Source organism: Syngnathus typhle, linkage group LG10 (assembly GCF_033458585.1).
Source record: "Syngnathus typhle isolate RoL2023-S1 ecotype Sweden linkage group LG10, RoL_Styp_1.0, whole genome shotgun sequence".
NCBI classification, from domain to species: domain Eukaryota; kingdom Metazoa; phylum Chordata; class Actinopteri; order Syngnathiformes; family Syngnathidae; genus Syngnathus; species Syngnathus typhle.
In genome coordinates this window covers 7,421,624-7,443,558 of record NC_083747.1, presented here as the reverse complement: position 1 = coordinate 7,443,558, position 21,935 = coordinate 7,421,624, and the positions used below count along the sequence as shown (strand labels likewise).

Here is a 21,935-nt window from a genome sequence, read left to right as displayed (position 1 = left end):
ACCAGGTCAAAAAACCTGAATGCATTTCACAAATACACAATGCACTGGAAATAATCGCACAACAGTGAATTCCTTGAAACATAAATAATTTATTTACCACTAGGGTACCACAGTATACTGCATTACAGTACAGTATAGCGGGTCGTAATCACATTTCAAAAAAAAAAAAAAAAAAAAAAAGAAACACGAATAAAACAACAACAGCTCCATCATGACAAAGAAAGAATTTTTTTTTTTCCCCCTGCTAGTCAGGCTGTCTACTGGCATTGCCCAACCAGGCTGATAATCCAGACTCTTTTTTTGATGATTTTTTAACTAACCAAAATATAAAGAGAACTGTTTTTCAACGTACTAAAAATAAAACATCATCAGTGCAATTTGTTTTAAACGCTAATGACAGGCAGATGTTGTGGCAGAAATACAGAATGCCCATGACGATATTATTGTAAACTTAAATAAAGTGGAATACTTGATTTGACCATTGACTGAGCGAAACATTTTGAAATGTTTTTGAGATCTTATAAGATTTCAAAGGCTTCCTCTTTTAGTAAGCAACATTGGACTGTCATCATTTGTCCAAAAACCTCGTCATAAAACCAGTTTCTCCAATTAAATATTTTTTAAACCACTGTGGGCTAAACACATGATGAGTGTATGACATGACACCCAGTATTCATCCGCATGTATAAAATGTTTTTTTATTTTCTCCATGCGTGGAAAGCTTTTTTATTTTAACCACAAATCACAGGTTCAACCGTGATTGAGTCAAACGCAGTATGATAAGTGGAACATAAATGGTAGATTTTTGTCACGCGAGAAAGATATGTTTTCAGACTGGCTTCCTCAACAGAGTTCCCTCGAATTGATCCTGCCAGAAACCCTTCAGTTTTATTCCAGAAGGTAGGCAAAGTTGTCCCGATTCAGTTTTTGGCCATTTGAATGCTTGGTTGAAAACTAATATGTTGTGTGGCACACCTTTTCATGTTGGATGTGCTTAACAAATCTATTAGACAACAAGATGAAACTATTTTTTGGTGCTTTAATGCAGAGATTTTCAATTTCATTGCTTTACCATCTTCAACAAAAATGAGGACTTTTGAACTGAATTCACTTTTTTTTAGATACATATTTGAGCTGTCTTTCCAGGTTTGTCTGACTCTTTCTTTTTAGGCAGACAGGTAAATAACTATCATTTTGGGAAGGATTTCAGTAGCTTCCTCCACCTTTTAACAATTTAACAAATGCTGCAGCCCGGCCAATGTTAAATGTCGAGATGCATCGTAATAATTGCTTGAATGCCCATGTTGTCAACATGCTCACTACAGTAAGTGGTCGTAAAGATTGAGGAAGCTACAGCAACTCAATGTCATTAGCCTTTTAGTACGATGCACTTGAGCTCCAAAGGTCATTTGGGCTTGTCAGAAAGTCAACAATCTTGAAGCTGCTAGAATAGCCACCGCAGGAACAAGATTGCAAACGGAATTGTACTCCCAAATAACGTTTTAATGACAGACGCATAGAGTGAACTATTTCGAAAGAAAAAAAAAAGGTTTGGAAATCAACCTGTATAAGCTGACAGCAGTTATTTCCAAAACTAGTAACATTTTAAAACAAAAATAATCTTTAATAGAGCACCTGAAAGATACAAAAGGTTGAAGGGGGCGCATACCCACAATGCAAGGTCAGTGAATTGTCCACTGTCAAATATATTCTAAGCACCTAAGCAAAAACATCTTAAATAGCAAAACAATGAATACATTAAAAATACAAAGGATACAAAACAAAGACAAATACAAATGAGGATGTGACGTGACTCAATAAGGGAGAGAGCAAAAAGATGGATGGGGATTGAGGGTGGATCTGTGTAATCATTTCACATATAAAAACTCATCACATAAACTTCCAGTGTTTGCCTTAATCGGTCTCATGTGACAAGTGTGTGAGGTGATTCATGTTGACTGAGCCTTCTATAGAAGGCGAATGAAAAAAAAAGGGTATTTCCACTTGCACATTGTGACGACGGAAATCAACATTTTGTCCTTGCATTACTAAAATGAAGACACATTAAATCCATGTTTCATTTTAACAATATTTTTTTTCTACCAGGGTTTTCCTGATTCGTTTATTCAATCACCTCTCGGTAGTTGTACTATGGTTAATATTAATACAACATAATGTCATTGATTCCTGCAAATGAAACAGCTCTGTGTTCAATTTGCAATACCCACACTTCACACTGAATGAATAAATTGAGACAAGATGAGTTTTGGGTGAGATTTTTGGATGGTGTCATCTATTGATAAAAAATAGCACATGTAGCGACAAGTCAGTTATTTGTAACTGTCACGTTTCAAGCAAATTTGACCCCACTTTACTGAACATACAACAATTCTCTAAAACTAAATGAGTAAATAAGGGGTAGACTAAAAATTTGTACTTTTTTAGTTTGAGAGAAAAAGACTCAGTGAACTTCTTTTGTGCCAAGCACAGGTTCATCACAATGCGCAAACTAACTCTGCACATAGGTGGAGTTTTCTTTCTGACGGTATTTTCGTTTAGGGACGCAGTTAGAAATGGGCAGTTTGTGCCGTTGTGGGTGTGCCGGCCTCTTTTTCCCTTTAAATCAGCGCAGGAGAGGCGCACAATATACATGGCTGGAGTCCATTCAGGATCCGGACATATGCAAAGGGCTTTTATAAGCAACTGCCAAATCAGTTTTTAAATCTGAGCGTAGGCACGCTGTCCACTAAAACAGAGCCCTGAGTATTAGTCAATCTCACTAAAACTGGATCTTCATTAGTTCCACTATGTTTCCATCATTGTAATGTATAGCTAACATACCATACAAAACATTTACCTGCAATGCTCTGTCTCGTATAATTATCATTTTACGGTTGTCAATGTCGATAAGAAAATCAAAGGATTTCTTCTTCTTCTAGCCTTTTTTGTTTAGTTTGTGTAGTTGCATGCGAACAATACACCAGCCAAAATAACTGCAGTGTTACCCTTGCTTGATTGGATATGACAGGTTGAATCTTGACATCTGATAGCCGACAGGGGGGTGATGCTTGGAAAGCCGAGCGGGGCACTACAAACCGTAGGCACACTTCAACTTTGCCGTCTGTTAAACAGCATGGGAAAAAACAAATACAAGGCACATGGTGTCAAAGTCTTTATGGAATCAATGGTCCGTGTCGTGTATTTCTAAGAGCATTGCAGTGCCATTTTGGAATGAGGTTTATTTGTTCAGTACCTCTAATCTTGAACACATGACACTGAACCGTGCTGAGTGAAAATAGAAGAGATAGCATGGTTGCAATTAGTGTGTGTGCGTGCATTATTGTGCGAAGGAAGGCGGGTGTGGCTCGTGCTGGCTTGGTTTCTAGCTGCACTTGCAAGACTTGACCTTCATATTGGAGAGCTGTTCTATTTTGGGCGTCTTGCCGATATAGTAGAGGATGGTGAGGGGCTCCAGGTCCTGGGACACACAGCAGGGTGACGCTGATGCATCAGGATTGATCGTGTTATAAAGACCCAACACCTGGAAAGACAAGAATAATAATCAAATGCCCATGTGTATAGTTTTAAATGTAACATCATTGCTTACATTCCTCACTCACAATTTATATATTGTTTAAACTACTACGCTTTGTAAACTTTATAGTACCTTGGCATGCTGTGTGTCAGCACTCCATAGATATGGACAAGCTCCAGCACAAAAGTTGGCCTCGTAACCCTTTGGCTCATGAATCCACCTCCAGCCGAGGTCTTTCTTGAAGTCGATGAAGAGCGTCCTTAAGCAGCAGTTGTCTTGAACATTTCTACAATTCATAAAGATGAGAAGTGATTTGTTTTCCTTCCATCAACCACATTTATGACTAGGGGCTTGCTACTTGTAGAACCCCGAGCCAAAGGATGTCGGTGAGCCCCTCTTAATGAAAACAAAAGGATACAATCTATTTTGACTTCATTACCAAAGCAGTCATCCATACAATTAAGTGTATAGGACCTGGAGAAGGAGCAAAAACACCAATCTCCATCCCATCACCAATACAATTCGAGCAATTGAAAAGTAAAAAAGTAAGAAATGATGCATGCAGAATTTTAACAGACTCTCCATCAGGTCAACACAAAACCTAAATGGTAAATTCAATAAGCCTTTCCTAAGCAGGTATATCATCAAACAGCAAATGAATTGTTATGGTAGTGAAGGATGATTTACTTGGAGCAGTAAGCTGCATCCAGGGCTCTCTTTGCTCGATGTGATTTGTGGTGAAACGGAGACTCCAAACGGTATGACGGCAGCAGCATGATTAGAAGGTGTGGAGCCCGTGTATTGTGGCGCAACCTCTTGAAATCTTTCAGATCGCCACCGCTGACGAAGCTGTCATCAATACCTAGAGCGCAAATACAAAACAAAGTCGAACTTGTTACCAGTCCTTTACATGTTAATCTAACAATATTTATGAAGCTTTCAGCTCAAATAACCTGCAAACCGTGCCTCCAGCTCCTCACTCTTGTTGGGAATGATGTAGTTAGTTGATGGAACAAAAGTACAGCATGGACAATGTAGGCTGAGCTTGAATCCACTGTTTCTATCTGAGAAGGAACGAATCACACATCAAGCTCATGTTGTAGTGTTCCGCATCCAAGAATGAATGAGTGTTGGACTGCGCTCACCTCTGTGGTTCATCCATTCACTCACTGAATCCGTCACGTCAAACGTCAGCCACTCGCCCTCTGCTTGTGTTCGTACCACTCGACTGTCGATGTATCGTTGAGTTGGGGATGTCAGATCTTTGTGTGCTAAAGTCTGAGCACAGTAGAGAGGTGTAAATGTGAGACCCAAGTTACAAACAAATCAAATGAGACCGTTCCAATTTTTATCAGAGATGGCTTTATGGGTCGCTAAATATATTTTTGATGTATTTAAAAAATCTTTTCAAGTTTCTGAGCTGTTTTTATTTTCATGATTAGAGAAGACGAAAAAAAACCCTCCATCTGTATACACTTTGGGGCTAGATGATTGTTGCTTTGAATCCCACTGCAGCCCCTCGCCAAAAGAGGAGAATTGCAACTGAAGTGATGCTCCAATAATGATGAAAGAGAAATTGTTTCTTTGTGTGCTATAATGTACAAATAAATACACAACTAAATGAAAAGAGAATTTCTCATTGGTAGGCATCCCATTCCCCAAGATAGGAACACACAGAGACTAAATTGCATTGCATGATTGCAAAAGCATTAATTGAGCTCTTTCGCCATCTTTCTCCTCTTTGATTGATTGCCCAGGAACATGAGCGGAGCCAGATGGCAGGCAGGCCACGATTATTACTCCGCTGGTCCTGTCCTTCAGAACTGTGTTGGTTTTGGCTCATCTTAAACTAATGTGTAAAACACAACTCTTGCTGCTTCGATTCATATTTCTTTTTTATCTGGGTTAATAGTCATACATTTTTATTGCCTTTTTTTCAATCAATGTTTCTTTTCATGGTTTGCATGGTTAACATTTTTTTTAATTCCAACTTAATGAATACCATTCATGCAACAAAAACTGTTGACGTCACAGGCAAAAAGGAATTGTCGTTATTTTATTCTTTTCCACGTACGGAACATCATGAACGTTTATAATAATATTACTTATTATACTTCTATCAAATATTCTGGCTTCTTGTGTCATGTATCATAAACACGGGACCCCAAAATTCATTCAGTGTCCTTGGTTGACCTCAAGGTCACATGCACTCAATTTTACTAAATAAAAAAAGGTTAAGACTGAGGTATCTGGATTTGAGGCACACCGTCTACATGGTGGAATTCGGATGATTGGAAAATAACACATTTGCCATGGCTAGTGCGTCCATGTGGTTCATGAACATTTATGATTTGAGGTTAAAAGAAACAAAAACAGCAGGCAGCAAGGAGATGATTGACGTTCGCGTTCCCGTTTGTGCGATTTAACAAAGTAAAATGTAGCGTTTCGTGTTTTGAAGCTGTTCACTGGACTACACAGTATCACTTATGTCTGTCTGTCTGTCTGTCTTGAAAATAACCTGAGCATGGAGGCAAGGTCTTCAAAAGCATTTCAGGGGCTCGTATATTTTTAAACACATCTAGATGAAGCGTTGTGTTTTGCTCCGGATCCATAGACATGACTAAGCGAGCGAGTGTGTTTGCATGTGTGCGTGTGATGATAAATGTGTGCAAGGTGGATGTTATCAGGTCTACCTCGTTGTACCGGCCTGTCCCTTCCTCCCGCACAGGCGGTAAGTTTTGGTGAGAGTCTCCTTGTTTGGAGCTGTGTTTAGCCTAGCTGTCATCCCCTTGTCTGGATGTAAACATAGCATGGAAACCGGCTGGTGTAGACAGACTGACCGACAGCTCTGGGTTACTGCAGAATCAAATCACGAATCTAAATCCTCCATTTTTTTTTTTAATGGAGTAGTCCCACCCTGAAGCACTGTATTAAAGAAAGATGGAATTTTAAACAATTTCTATGTTGTAAATATAATAATCGGTGCTGGGCCATGTTTAACCTTGATTCTTACGTGCACTGCTTTTTCAAAAATCTAAAAAACGTCATTATTCAATGCAGATTGCATGTTAGGTGGGTTGTATGCACAGAGCTAATCATGTGTTGCAATACCTGTGGAACAGAAACGCATTCGACCTTTTGCTTCTTTCTTCTTCACATTTAGTAGTGCGGTATTTACCTGGTACAACTCAATGCGCTGCTCAGAAACTCTTGCAGTAGGATTTTGAAGACGGAAGATTCTCAGCTCGGCTTTCACCAGGTTGGACGAATTCTTCTCCATAGGGGACACGTCAAACATTAGCCGTCTGAAGTAACGGTTGAACAGAGTGGGAGAAATGACATCTGTAACACAGGAAACAAATTCATCAGTGTTTGACAGACACAAATTTGAAGGTGAATGATAATAAAAAAAATGTTTTACCATCTTGGAAGGAATGAAGAATTTAAAATTGTATTTACCCTGTTCATAACCAAATTTAAGTTGACAAGGTTTTTTTCTCTATGATTTGAATCTATAAATAATTGTAAAATTCTGAATCTTTTCAATTGTTTTAAAAATCAACAACTAAGAAAATGAATAGCTCACAATAAAAATTACAATAGCAAATTACAATAATTATCTTGACATAGTGCATCTGGGGTAGAAATGCTGTACATTTCTGACAATAGCTTGATTATTGCAGGATCGGACCAACTTTAGGCACGTGTCAACCAAGCCTAAACCTTGACAACATTTATGTTATCTTTTAAGTTCCCTCCCGAAATAATTAGTCTTGCTAAACGTGCCTGAGTTAGCAAATGCCTTTAATAGAACGACAGAGCAGCAATGCACAGTAGCGGTTCCAAACCCCCCCACAAAGACTACTTGCATATGCTTCAGTTTGACAGATGTTTCCATATGAGCAGGGTGACACGTGTAGCCCTGACAACCACACAACATGTCTGACAGACACTCCAGAACACACATTTTGTCATTAATAATTTCTGTAGCTCTGGAAAGCATGTAGAGAATGCAGAAGAAGTCGACAGCGGCCCACAACACAGTGAATTGGAAACCGATGAGGTCTTGAACGCATGGTTGGAATGTGAGGCACTTTGGTGTTGGAGAGAGTATACGACCTCTGTAACAGGCAAAAGACAGATTGACTGGGACCAGCTGAGACAGAGAGGGAAGGATTCTCATGCACATGATGTGAATATAATAATATAATAAATGAACAGATGAGCGCAGTGTGAGAGGGACAGGGAAGGTCATTCATGGTGCAATTGGACTGGCTCAGAGTGAGTGAACTCTAACTCCTGGGTACAATACACAAAACGGATTGGCCAAATTGCATAGTTGGGGATTGCTGTAAAACTCATAAAACATTGAATCATTTTAATTTGTCATACATTTGTCTTGGATCCCAAGAATCCAATGAGAATCATTACTACTCAAGTGGAATTGAAGTTTCCATGTGTAAGACTGCAGGGCAAAAATACAGCAAAAGAAGGATTTACTGTGTCAGATTTACTGATTCAGCTTTGGAGTGTTTGTCCAGCCAAATCTTGCGTATTTTACAGCCACCTGTGAAATATCTCTGCTGCCGGCAGAGTGTCCATGTCTCTGTCCTTACAGTTTCTGCAGCAATGCACACATTTGCCAGTCGCTCAATGATAAGAATTATTTAAGCATTGTTCAATATCTCAGGAGACACGGTGGCGCACTGGTTAGCCCGTCCACCTCACAGTTCAGAGATCGATTCCGGCTTCCTATGTGGAGTTTGCATGTTCCCCCCGTGCCTGCGTGAGCACTACATGTTTCCTCTCACATTCCAGAAACATGCATGGTAGGCCGAGTGAGGTGCGATTGTGAGTGGTTGTTAGTACTGCGATTGGTTGGCAAGCAGTTCAGGGTGTACTCCGCCCAAAGATGGATCTTTCAACATCATTTAAAACGGCGGCTTGTTCTCAGTGACCATAAAGTTTTTTTCTTCACAAGCTCAAAGTCATTAATCCTCTGGTGCTGATTACTTGACATCCTTTACCATTATGGAGTGTGCAGCAGTAGCCAAGACTAATGATGCTCTTGTTCGTTTCCTTCCAATCTGTCAACAGAGAAGATTGAACTTCCAATTCCAAGGGGACCTGAATGAAAACCGTTTACACAAGCCGCTTCAGACCCTTGTGAATGAGTTTGCTGTGCTTTGACACAACACTGGCTGCATTGAGCAGAGGTTCACTTGATGATCTCAGCCACACTGATCCACAATGTGCTTGTAGACACATTTTTACATTCAGTAAAAAACTCACTCATAACATATAATTCAGTAATTGCTTTGCAGACCAAGCCTCAATATATACGTGCAAAAAAAAATAGTGCACACTGTAATTCAAAACTACATTGAACAAATTCCAACAACCAAGTATTGCCAAGGTTACCTGCATTTTATGGGGGAGTCTGCCCAATTCCAGAAAGCGTCCTTGGGCTCACATTGCAAAGCGGCATGTGACTAAACCCAGAAAACAGGAGAGCCGTGACATTGGCAATGAGAGGGAAAACCAAGTACGAGTATCGAGAAGTAGAATTACAATATATTTTCTACGAGCATCTACGGGATTATTACATCATCCTGCTTTGTGTCAAAAACTCAATACTGAACTCTTTGTGCTGTTGCAGTGACCATAACATTATTTTCTTTACACAACCATGTGTATTCTACTATGCAGGTCATTTCATCACCATCAGTGCTGCAGAAGGATTCTCTATTTACCAAGCAAATGTTGAGATTTAAACTCACCGTATGCGTAAATTGCTACATCGCAGCGACGGGTCTAAGCAAGGATTTAGGCAGGTGACATCACATGACAGCTGGCATTGCTACGCTTCTATGAGTTTGTCCGTTTGGGCTGATGTCACTTAAGCGCTGTCACACTGCCGACAGAAGGACCCCCGACTCCTGTAATCCGTCACTTCATTACTCATCACTCCCATTACCTCATATACCGATGGTAAAATACTAAAGCATCTGTTATTTGGCCAATTGTTAAAGGAATACTGAAAGTCCATCTGTTCGTACAATGGCAATAAATAGATGTGCTATGTGTGACACAATCAATCCAGTTATTTGTATTAATTTGAGATTAATGACAGATTGAAACGGGGATTTTTTTTGTAATAATGTGAAAACATTATTGAGGTTTAAAAGAAAAATAATGATACACAAAGTAAATCTTGTAACTTGGTAGGGTGCTATTTGTTTCTTCACAGAAAGTAAATAATGAACTGGTTGGGCAACTTTGGCATTAATCTATCATTAGGCAAACTTTATATGACAAGAATGTGAAAAAGTTATTTAGTATTTTGTTTGACTTTTTGTTTTTTAAAATATCTCTAGCAGCAGCTCCACCTTTTACAATCTTCAATACAAACATACAATTCTGTGATTAAAAAGGATTTGGTAGATTCTATTATATATGATTTTTCTTGGAAGAGCCCACATGGAGGAAACTGTGCTAATTAAGAATATGTTTTAAGTAAAATAATATTGACCAGCCAAATATTATTTCACTCTTAGTTTTAGACAGAAATTGGTACGGATTGGTATGATTACATCACTTAAATACGTCTTCAAAGATTTTGTAAGGAAACAGCATTCACAAGAGCCAGGGAAACTTCACTAACCAAGAAGTTCAAATAAAGCACAGTAGAAATCACGGCCAAGAAACCAGCAGCAAATACAGTATAATCAAGACTAAAGAATTTTTACATTTTATATTTGTTTGACTATATATCTGTTTTCAATTAAAATCTGACTTGAGTGAGCTCACGCTGAATGAAGGCATGCGAGCACGAACACACCCAATGCAATGTTGTGTCTAGTATTTTGGTTTCCTCAATTAGTTACTCTACTCAAGAGAAGGTACGAATAACGCGGTCTTCTTCTATAACACCGCGAAAGACAGCCGCAATAACAAATTGTTAAACTACGATGTCAATCAGAACTTGTGTTCAAAATATCACGTGGCTCTCTGATCTTTTCCCACTTCCATTGGTTTTGTCGAATATTTGTTGTGGACCAGTTGGCCCAGACTTTACCCGACGTTTGAAAGGGCCATTCTAACCTTGGCTATAGGACACCTGCAGTGGGCAAACATCTGATCGAGAAGACATAAAGGGCAATTGGCGGTAAAACTGTTTCATTTGGAATCTCTATATGAGGATTTAGCCAGCCACTACGCTCCCCCCACTTGAGTGTTTTTTTAACTGACACCAGGCCATGGGAACATTTTTGTACCATTTCCAGTTTCATTTTCCAAACCTCAGCTCCCCTCAATGACCTGAACAGGTGACAGCCTTACAATTCAGCCCAAACCATGAGCTTAACAAAAACAGATTGAAAGTGTGGGAATACATAAATGAAAACATTTGCAGTGAAATAATTGCGCTGTGATCGCGAGCTGTTAGGAATTGAGCTGTGACTGCTTTTGCAGATGTTTCTGAGGAATTGGCCTGAAGAAATCCACATGTGCTCTGTGACTCCTCAGTGCTGTTAGTGGCTTCTGGCCTCGACATCCTGATCGTTATCATCTTTCTTTTCTTACACATGGTAGTTTTATTGGGTGTATTTTCTAATCATTGGCTCACTGTAGTTTAGTGTGAAGGATCCAGAATTGGGACGTATACTATTGAAATACACGTAACATTATGTAACTATATTTTGTATTTGAAGAGTTGTTGTTTTTTCCTTAGGCTGGACAATGTGCATGGATTTAATGATTTACTACCGGATGCAACTGTCTACAACCTCAGAATTTTAGAATGGAAACAGACTGCATACTTGTCTGCAAGACCCAAGTTCTGGGAATGACTTGGGTAAAACTATTTGACCTACTTTTGAATATTTCTCACCGCGGTAAGACATGCTCAGATGTGAGAAGGATAATGGTGCATGAGTAAATATGTTAAGTTTAGTCTGAGTTAAATGTTGATGTGTCTGAACGATAATGTCAAACTGTTAGAACTTTATTTGGATTTAAATATGTATGCAGACTCCTCCAAAGGTTTTGGAACAGTGAGGCCATTTACTTTATTTTGCTGAACACTGAAAACATTTGGGTTTGACATCAAAGTATTAATATGAGATTTCTTTTTTTTTTTTTTTTTTAAATCAAAACATTTTTTATTTCAAATATTTAATTCCGGAACAAATACACAACTGAGAAGATGGGCTTTCTTGTTTAACCCAGTAGATATTAAAGATGGGTGTGTTTTGTTACAATAATGTGTCGTATAACGACTTGAAAAAACTCTAACAACTAAAGATGGGCTTCGTCAATACACACAAAGAGTAGAAAGGAGGGCTCTATTCTATATTATTTTGGATTCTCGTTTTAAATACTTTAGTCATTGAAATGTGGCAGGCATCTTTATGATGTGGTCATTTCAATGAGTGAACCTCGATATTTATAACATGTATTAAAGAAAAATATGGGGAATCAGAAGCTGATCAGATAAGAACTGACTAAAAGACCCTAAAACCACCAAAGATCTCAAAGAATTCAGCAGACACCATAAAAGTGATTCTGACAAGCAACAGGGCAAGGAATGAAAGAAGGAGAGTGGAGATGACAGGAGCAGACAGCTTGAAACACAGAGAAGCCAAGAGGAAATGAAGGCAGAGGATGGGATAGTGGAGGTTGGGGGACAGAGGGAGGGTGGGGGTTGAGGTCCTCACTACAGGAAAATACAAGAAAAGACTGAGAAAAGGATGACAAGCCTTCATGGGAAGTCGTTTTCACTTGGCTGGAGATAAGTTCACTCACTCACTCACCTGCCAATAACAAACTGAAAACAACTCCACACTTTGTGATTGTGTTAAATATTACTCAGCAAAACTCAACATGTAGACACAAGACGGACTTGAGTAAATCTCTAATGAAGCCCGAAATCAGATTGACATTAAATCATCCAATATTCAAGTTAGGGGTGGCCACATGAAGCGAGGCTGTATTGATTTAAAAGTGAGAAAACACCACACCACATGACTCACTCGCACGGGCGATCACCAGCATTGTTTTCCCACCAAAACTACAATGTTGGGCAGTGCAAGATTTTTTTCTTCTCCCTGGTGCTAGTGAGTGGCTGACCTTCATGCGCAAATCTAATTTTCGGCCTACTATCCTTGCTACACGTTGAACAGCTGAATGTTTCATTTGGATCAGGGGAGCCATTTCAAGTCAGCCTTCACCACAAAAGCTTCCGTGACTGGAAGCAAGCCATGGAATCCTATTAGGCCTTCTCCACCACATGAGAGGAACACCTGGCATGCCGAACTATGAACAAGAAAAACAAAGAGTTGGTTCTAAAATATTTAAAAATATATAGATCATATTTAGGTTAGCTTTCTTCTCAGGGTGACATCCAACTACTGGGAAGGTATGTTTTCTTTAAGGATTTTATTAGATTGCATGTGTATTCCAGTATCTGTCAATGGTTTTTCCTGGTATCCTTTCCTCGCAAGCCTAAAATTCCAATACGTTGCCTGCCATTTGTCAAATGGTAAAACCGTAGCATCAACCTGGAAGAATAATTGTAAGCCAAACATATTTTTCTGCTCCACAAAATATGATTAATACAGGTGAATCATACCTAACCATATAACACATCCAACATATGGACACTATGAATCTCTGCTCCTCCAAATAAATCTTCTTTTCACAAAATTAGATGGATGCTTTATACGTATCATCTGATTCACTGTTTGGACAAAAGTATTGGGAAACGCAAGCATTTTTATTAACTTCAATTTAAAGTAGAAATATGAAGTTGATTCACGACTTCAGTCTCCTTTAAAGGCTTTAAGTAAAGCTCCCAATGTCCTGATGCCTCCATCAAATTGGACACTCGCTCGCTCGCTCGCTCGCTCACTCACTCACTCACTCACTCACTCACTCACTCACTCACTCACTCACTCACTCACTCACTCACTCACTCACTCACTCACTCACTCACTCACTCACTCACTCACTCACTCACTCACTCACTCTTGGTTGAATCGTTAAATTGTGAGTGACACACACCATTGTGATCCCAGTAGCAGCCGGCTCCTCTCAAAGAGTCTGTTGCATAATAATAATAATCCGAAACTGAGTGGAGTGCTGGCACGGTTAGAAATACTGCCCAAGACTTTCTGTCGTTGCGTGTGAGCCACAGCACAGCTGAGCATGTGTACCATGCACTCTGCTCTGCTTGCGCCTCCGCTCCTGTTAAGACTATCATCTTACATTCTGCCACTGCTGCAAATAATATAATATTAGTAATCATAAAGTTCTGAAGAAGAACTTGTTTTTCATTTAACTCATTCAATTGCTCGCTTTCTAACACTCTATTACGCAACGATACTTGGCAACAGTGGTGGAGTACTTTAAATGGCAGCAGTGTCCAGATCTTGCATAAGGGAACACAAAGCAAGCACTCCACTCTTTGGTAAAGTGCCTCACTTTTGCAAGTTCTTAAAAATGTACAACTCTTCTTGCAGCTGGTTTCTCAGCTGGAATGCTAGTCCATGTCCAATACAGAAATGCAAAAATAGTTACCGTAGCATGCCATTTGTAAGCACTATGACAATGACTTATGTCTTCACTACTTCCTGTCTAAAACATCCATCACCATAACTTCCAATATAAGAAAAGCACAATCCAAATTTGTGGCTGTTAAAATACATAAACAATCTGATTTATGTTTGTAGGAATCTGTTTAACGAAACCACAAGCATGTTGGCTAACAACTAAAACAGTACCATATAAAATGTTGCCTTTTCTATAGAGAAAGGATTAAATCCTCAATTGGCACTATTTACTACCTAGCATGAACAAATGCTATAAAAGTGTCCCGTAATTCGACATTTGCACAATACAGACCCAGAAAGGATGCACAAAACCTCCACCAACTGAGGATGGTAGGTATTTGCCTGTATTTTGACAAAACCTATCAAAGGTTAGTATTATGGGATTCAAGGAAGAATCCATCAAACGTTTCTGCAGATCAAGCAATGGCCACCCCTGTAAGTACTGCCACTTAGTTTGTGTTCTTCATGTGTTCAGTTGTTTTTACAAGCCTCCCTTTACAAACCAACAGCTGCCACACGACAGGGTTTATTTAGCATGCGGGAGAGATAAACCAGAGGTTTCACTCCAACTAACCAAACATAATCCATCATGCACATGCCCAACCTCCTTTACATGACCTCTTTTAGTTTTGCCATTCAATGTTGTCATTGTGTCAGAACTGCACGGATCATACATGTCATTGTTCTACAGCCATCAACATTTCAAATTTAGAGTCTTCATTTAATTTAACATGCATAACAAACTTCTTTAAGTGCATGGCCAATAATGTCTGAACTTTTGACTGGTAACATAAAGTGGATAGAAAATGTCCATATACGTACCTAAATGAAATGAGACCAGGATAACACATATAAAAAATATTTCTATTCATTCATAATACAGAGGAAATAAAAATAAACAGTTGGTTTAATGTAGTTATGCAAGTGCACCCATCCTCTGTTAACTGCAGTTGGGACTGTGCTCAGAATTAATAAATCACATTTATAGTCAACCATTGTTTCTACTTACAGGTGTGTAAGTGAAGAATTTGGAAAGTCTGCGACATCAAATACAAGTCAATTTGCTTACTCACCAAAAGCTCTTACTGAGGTAACCAGTAAAAGCAATAAAAGCAACTTTAGCGAAAACAATAAGCCCCAAAGCACTGTAATGGCGACTGATGATAAATGATATTTGAAAAGCTACCAGGGGTTTGAAAGGTTAGTAGACGTTTGCGACTCAATGTCAGGTTTTTTGCGATGGGTTCATGCTGGAGACAGAACCACAATGATGATTAGGAATTATTTAGCCATCACAAATGATGCTTATTAAAGCAGTTGAAACAGTTTCCAATGTGAATGAAGCACTAATGGGGAGCTAATTAGTGCTATTGAATCCAGATCACTAAATAATAGCAGACAGCAACATGTGGTCCACATTTGCTTTGTAAATAAGCATAAGGCTTTGGCTCACAACGGTCACAGTGTCTTACAAACAGGGTTTCTTTTGACTGTTTGAAATGTTGGCCCCTTTTTTTTTTTTTGGGCTGAGGTTTGAAAGAGGATTTATAGTTGTGGGCAAACTGTGTCAGTGACTGAAGCACTGATGAAGTGTGTAGCGTTATTAAGTGCATTTCCACGCCACTTCCAAAGCACACAAAAGAATAAATCAGACCACTGGTACTGGTATCTTTACTAACTGTGGAAAATTTGATTTTTAAAAAGAGACAGTCAGTTCAGCCACGAGGAGAAGTCTGTTGGCCTTTAAGGACCGATCAAGTTTTATCACAGTGTCCCACAGAAATATACCCCTGGTTTCTGGAGTGCTGTCCAACACTAAATAAATAAAAAAGCTTTCTGGTGTGATTCCGAGTTTCCCTCTTTAGTACTATCTGTTTTGGGGCAAAATACCAAAGCCCCGGTTGCTTGTGATTCATCGGTTTACATAAGTCATGCATAAAGCAAAGAAGTTGTAAAAGCTTTCCATCTTCAAGGTACATAAAAAGGGGAACAACTCTTTATCGCTATACTTCCTCAATTATACTGCTTACTGCTTTAGTGTTATTTATCTTATGCCGTGTCACTCACTATTTTATAAACCAAGAAAAAAAAAGTTCTTTGGAAATACTTGTTATTGAAGTAGCTGTCTATTTTCTTCATTTTCGGTCTTGGTTTTGATGACCCCCCTTAGAGTATCACACTTCATAACATCCTCAAGTGACATCAATGCCCCTAAGTCCTCACATGCCAGAGACAGCTAACCGGGTGAGAAGACAACCCGAGGAAATACAGCACACCAAAACAAGATTGCGGGGACCTGATCGTATCAATGGTCGCGTCCGGAAGGCTTGCGCCTACCAGCTGTCTGGCTGTCTTTTTTGGGGGCTGCCAACAAAAACTGTTTTATAACAGACTTCAGTGTGTTAGGAACTAGATAGCACCCAAGGGACTTGAGGCACATAGGGGGACACACAGGCCTTAACAAACAGCCTTTCTGTCTACTTAGGTTCACACTTAAGAAAACAAGAGATCGTTTCAACCAGGCAGACTGTTACAACAGTGAGTGTATTTATTGCACGACGATATTACAGTAAGATTAACCAGTAGTAAAGTGTTTTATAGGAATAACCGTGGGGCACCAACCAATTAGGTAGGCCGAATACCAGGAAAATTGATCACAGAAATCTTGATGTGTTTTTTACTTCTTTGCTAACACGGGGGAAAAAAATCCTATTCATGCGACACATCTGTGTGGACATTGCATTTCAGTTTAAGTTTGTAAAAAGTAGTTTACTATGCCCCCCCCCCCCCCCCAACATGACACACTACATCTCCCATCCCCCAGGAGAAGATCATTTTAACCACACACATGTTTGCACAAATCAATTTTGACACACTAACACAAAAGATGAGGCCAACACGTTTCAAGGACACTGAACAGTAAATTTTAGAGATTAAGTCGCAAGAAAAAAAGAGAACGCCCACTGTTGTAAGGAAACATGGAATCTCAAAACAAACACATTGCCAAAAATGGTTGGTTTCTTCACTTATGCCAAAGCAATTAAACGTTTTTTTCTTCTTCTTCAGTTGGAGGACTCACTTAAGGGTCTAATGGTTTCCTACTTCATTTTAAATGTTGCAAAAAAACAACAAAAACAGAATCAATATTTCCTTCAAAGAAGCCAACTGTTAAGACTTGAACGGACAATGAGAGATTGCACCACCCCAACTCCCACAAACATTCCTTTAATTTATTTTTCTTCCGAAAAACAAAGCAGTGACATCACTATGACATCACCATGTTTATTTTGTCACGGTTCACAAAGCAGCTGCAGAGCCACATAGACCTTGTGTAAGTGGAACAATTCCCACTGACAAGTTAACATTTGAGTGTAAAATTGTTGGAATTCCCCTTTTGGTTGTGATTTCAGTATCACAGACCTTGAGCAATATTACTTACCAAGAAGACACTGGGCTCTTGTGAATGCACACAGAGAAAGAACCAGAACTTGCCACAGGCTATTTTTTCGGAAGTTCTTCCAAAAAGTTTGATGAACTAAACATTATGGGCTCTGCAGACAATCCGCAACCCAACCGAATAAGGTTGATGCCCCTGTAAGCATGTGATATTCACTTTCACAATACTAGACACATGTATATCAAATGAAGAAGACCAAATAAATACAATTGAAAAGAGTAGCTCCACAATATTTTTTCGGTCAGCATCTATCTCTGTCACCAGTTCACGTGAATGGCAGTCCATTTGGGCTCCTTCCCTCCCTTTGGTATTATTTTATACCTGTTAACGTTTTTCTGACTGCACTTGGAGCCAGGCCCAATTGCCTCATATTTTAGGTATTTACATGGCAGAAAGAGCTACGGATAACATTAAAAGCAGAAGTGCATTCGGAATGTCGTGCGAGTTGATTTTTGCTTCAGTTCTTGTGCTTACATTTCCACTGTAGTTAGTGAATCTTTACATCATTTCATAGAAAGTATATGAACTCTTTGGCATTAACTCCCCAAAAAAATTCTTCAAAAATTGTAATAAAACGTGAACTGTTCATTATCTGAGTCATTGGTTTTTAACTGTTGCCATTCTGGTACATTTATTTTCTTATTGGGGTTGAGGCCTGGTACACACATTGGGTCCTATTTTCATGCCCTGCGCAAATTGACTTGCATAGCCTAACTGTGGAGTGGAGTTTTCATTTTCCTAGACCAGCACAAGTACAAAGTAGCATTTTGCCATTGTGGGACTGAACACAGCCGGCTTGTTTACCGGCGTATGGAAGTGACTCCCCTCTTTCAAATTCAATTCAGTGGCGCCACTCAGTCTTTCAATAGAGTCCATGCGGTAGAGCGAAGCGAACAATGTACATTTGCTAAGGGATTTAAAAATGTGCTTTAATATTTAAACGGGATTAAAGTGTGTAGGGTGTATCTATTTAAAAAAAAAAAAAAAGACATAGTGTATGGCCTATATCTGGGGTTTTCAGTATTTTGTGTGGGTTTGGAACAAATCCATGCAGTGAGCAGGGATGCACTGTGCTAGCTCTAGTTAGTGATCAGGGTGATCTTCCATTTTGTCCGGGCCTCAAGCTTGCTTGTTATCCACCAAGAGATAGCTCTCCAGTTTTCGCGTTGGTTACACATCTAACTTGTATCAATTCACACGCAAAAGCTACATGTGAATTTGACCACAGAAATTCAACACTATTTTTTTGGATACAGTATATCACACCAATTGTTTTGAATACTAATAAGGTATGATGTAAGCAGCAAATCAAATTTCTCAATTTAAGATTGAAGAGTGCAAGTGTGCGTGTGTGTGTGTGTGGGGGGGGGGTAGGGGGGGCACTGCACTGAAGCACAGCCAAGTGTTTTTTCTTTTTCTTCTCCAAGTCCTCCTGACAACTTACAGACACAGACCTGACTGTAATGTTGCCATTCTACCATAGCTGCATGTTGAGAGGAGAATTTGAATGCTTGAAGTAACTGTGGACAGTTCCAAAACCCATTTAAAGAATTCCCACACTGTTGATGACTGCACAACATAGTGAAGTAATACAGTCTGCTGTTCATTTTGTACTTCCATTTCTGGCTGGCCCAGAGGATGTATATTTTTTTTTTTTTAACAACCACAAAAATAAACGTGAGTAACACATTTAGAGAGGGTTTACCTCCATAGTGAGTGTTCATTATGCAGATAAGACATTGTTACCACCCAATGGATGAAAGCCAAAAGCTTTCAGTTTGGGCTGTCACAAAATCCTTGCAGGTTTTTGCGCAAGCCAAGTTCTTCATCACCAGTCAGTCATCTACCCACGCCTTTATGCTTCCCAAAATTGTTTCCCCATTTCAAGGAAATTTAGAAGTGCAACCCAATCCTGAACATTTCCAACTGTACAGCTTTATAGTTCATATAAAAGACACTTACTCTCAGATGGATAGATGGGCTGCATTTCAATCTTGTGCACCTCCTTGGCGTAATACTCCTCCTCACTCCGTTGGCGCTCGCACGTTGCAGCCCGTTCATTGGCCTTTTCTTGCAATAGGTCCCGTGTACTGTTATAAATGGCCACGATGTCCTTGGACACGTCCTCGGGCTCGGGGAAGTCCTCCGGGGGATTGGCGAGTTTGAGTTTGCTGAGGATTTGCCCTCGGACAGCTTCGATGCGCTTCTTCTTGAACTGCTCCATGTCCAATATGCTGCATGTTGACAAACTGAGCGCAACGGTGACCAAATCCAAAGTGAGGAGAAGGCTGACAAAACACAGGTTCATCTTTTCCTCGAGGGCTGAAAACGCACTAATAAAAGGGAGCATTCACTATGGTGTCTTAAAAGACACCAATAATACACATTTTAGGGACACAAATCTAAAGCTTCCGACCGCATTTGCGCGCATAAGTCAACTGCTTCTTAAATATTTTAAATGCTTTTCCTCAATAAAAAGCGGCTGGTTGTTTGCTTTAGTTGAGAATTCATTCGATGATTTAGGCGTAATAAGTCCGTTACTCGATGGGAAATGATCAACATTCATTTAACGGTGCTGGCACATCTAGCGTGCGTAAAAGTGCAGCCAAGTGTTGGCTGGATGTATGTTTGCCCCCATTAAACTGGTCAAAAGTATGTAACTAAAAACAAAAATGAAAACCACGTTATAGTTGGTGGACTGTACTGTTTACCCGCGGGACTCAAGCACACCTTAACCGCATCAGAGCGCTCGGTTCATCGCAGCTTCCAAACCCCGTTTCAGGCGCAATTCAGCAACGTCCACCCAGCTCCAAAATAAAAAGAAAAGAAAAAACACTCCCTAATGTAGAATCCCAACTTATTTAGTTGAAATGTTCTTTTTGCACAGGTCTGGTCCCACGGTTCAGGTTGAAGGTGAGTCCTCAATAAAATCCACCCACACGCGCGATGTTGACGACAAAACTGTTACACCTTCCAGTGTGGTAATAAGAAACAACTCCTCCTGTGCTATTTAGCGTCCAGTTGCACGTCCTCCAAACACATCTACGCTCGTCTCTAACGCGTGCCAGGCAGCGGACCTCTGTGGCCACTTGAATGATATTTATAAGGAGGCGATTATACCCCCCTCCCCTCTCACCCACTACCCCCGCGCTTCTGTCCAACTCTGTGGTCGTCAGTGGGGAACCAGAGGCGATTTATATTTATATTTATATATATATATATATATATATATATAGGAGTGTGCATCAACCGTGACGTTACTTTGAGGTTAGAATTGAGGTCTGTGCGCAGGTTTCAGCAAGATTGTTCTGAAACCGCATCAAGTGGCAACATTCTTTCTTGCATTGATTTGTTGAATTCATTATTATGGGGGCACTTTTGACCATTTCGGGACAAGGGTTAGGTTTAAAAAGTGATTAAGATGATAAATGGAAACTGCAATATTTGATGTTGTCATGCATAGTTGGTTGGAGTGTGTATCAGATGCAGGGCTGGCGCTACACGAGGGCTATAGCTCCCGACGCAAAAATATAAAATTTAAGATCCTCCAGCATTTCATGTGATATTCTGATATATATATTATTTCCTCCGCCCGCCTTTGTATTAGAGAGAAACCCTAAAGCTGTGCCTGGATCTTCAGTATGAAATGATCAAATAAAGATGCTAATTTCTAAATGTCAAACAAAAGATGCTCTGTCTTGTGATGTTCTAAAATTTGACGCACATTTCATATTGCGATGTAACAGTGTAATGAGTTTACATAAGACCACCCCATACCTGGCTGCATTACAGAAAAGAACTATAATGTCAAAGTCAACAGGTAAGCAGAGCTGCAGCTCTGATCATATATTAGAATTTTAGCGAACAGGGTTATCAACATTAGCTTCTGAAACACATACTACATACTCTTAATATTTGCAAGTGGACAGTGGGAAAGTTCTTGCTTGAGGAATTTATTTGGACTGTTCCTGAGACTCTCTCAATCAACTGAGCTCTTATTAGTTCAATGAAGTCATTGTCTGGGTAGGCAGATTGGGAATGGTGACCGAGGCGTCACCAGGTCCTACATCCTTGGATTGTTTCAACATTCCGGGAGAAAAGGTGGCATACCAGAACGGCAGGCCAAAGTGTTGCCATGACAGACTCATATCGAGCACGGCGCCGACAGGCTGACTCGTCGCTTTCCTCCCTCCTCTGTTGATAACGCAAAGAGCAAATATTTCCTCAGGTTGTGACGACAACGAAGGCCAGACACAGGAAGCTCAAATACAAAACGAGTCAGCAAAAATGTTAGTGCCACGTCACCGCATCAGGTTACTACTGGCAGCCTGCT

The 21,935-nt window shown here is 39.8% G+C and overlaps 1 protein-coding gene across 1 annotated transcript; it reads right to left on the bottom strand.

Moving 5' to 3' along the window:
- Positions 1-69: 69 nt before the first annotated feature.
- On the bottom strand, positions 70-20,698 carry tgfb2 (transforming growth factor, beta 2). Its single transcript, XM_061289452.1, has 7 exons — positions 19,565-20,698; positions 6,714-6,877; positions 4,681-4,813; positions 4,489-4,599; positions 4,223-4,397; positions 3,668-3,821; positions 70-3,541 (listed from the first exon to the last, which is right to left on the bottom strand). The coding sequence occupies exons 1-7, from the start codon at positions 19,950-19,952 to the stop codon at positions 3,383-3,385; spliced, it is 1,284 nt and encodes a 427-aa protein (XP_061145436.1). The 5' UTR covers positions 19,953-20,698; the 3' UTR covers positions 70-3,382.
- Between the last annotated feature and the right edge of the window lie 1,237 nt (positions 20,699-21,935).

Excerpts from the sequence above, each read along its gene's own strand:
- tgfb2 (XM_061289452.1), bottom strand. The coding sequence starts at position 19,952 with ATGCTCCCTTTTATTAGTGCGTTTTCAGCCCTCGAGGAAAAGATGAAC. Across the intron at positions 4,600-4,680 it reads TGAATGGATGAACCACAGAG|ATAGAAACAGTGGATTCAAG; the intron begins GTGAGCGCAGTC and ends GTTCCTTCTCAG. Across the intron at positions 4,398-4,488 it reads GCTGGAGGCACGGTTTGCAG|GTATTGATGACAGCTTCGTC; the intron begins GTTATTTGAGCT and ends TTTGCGCTCTAG.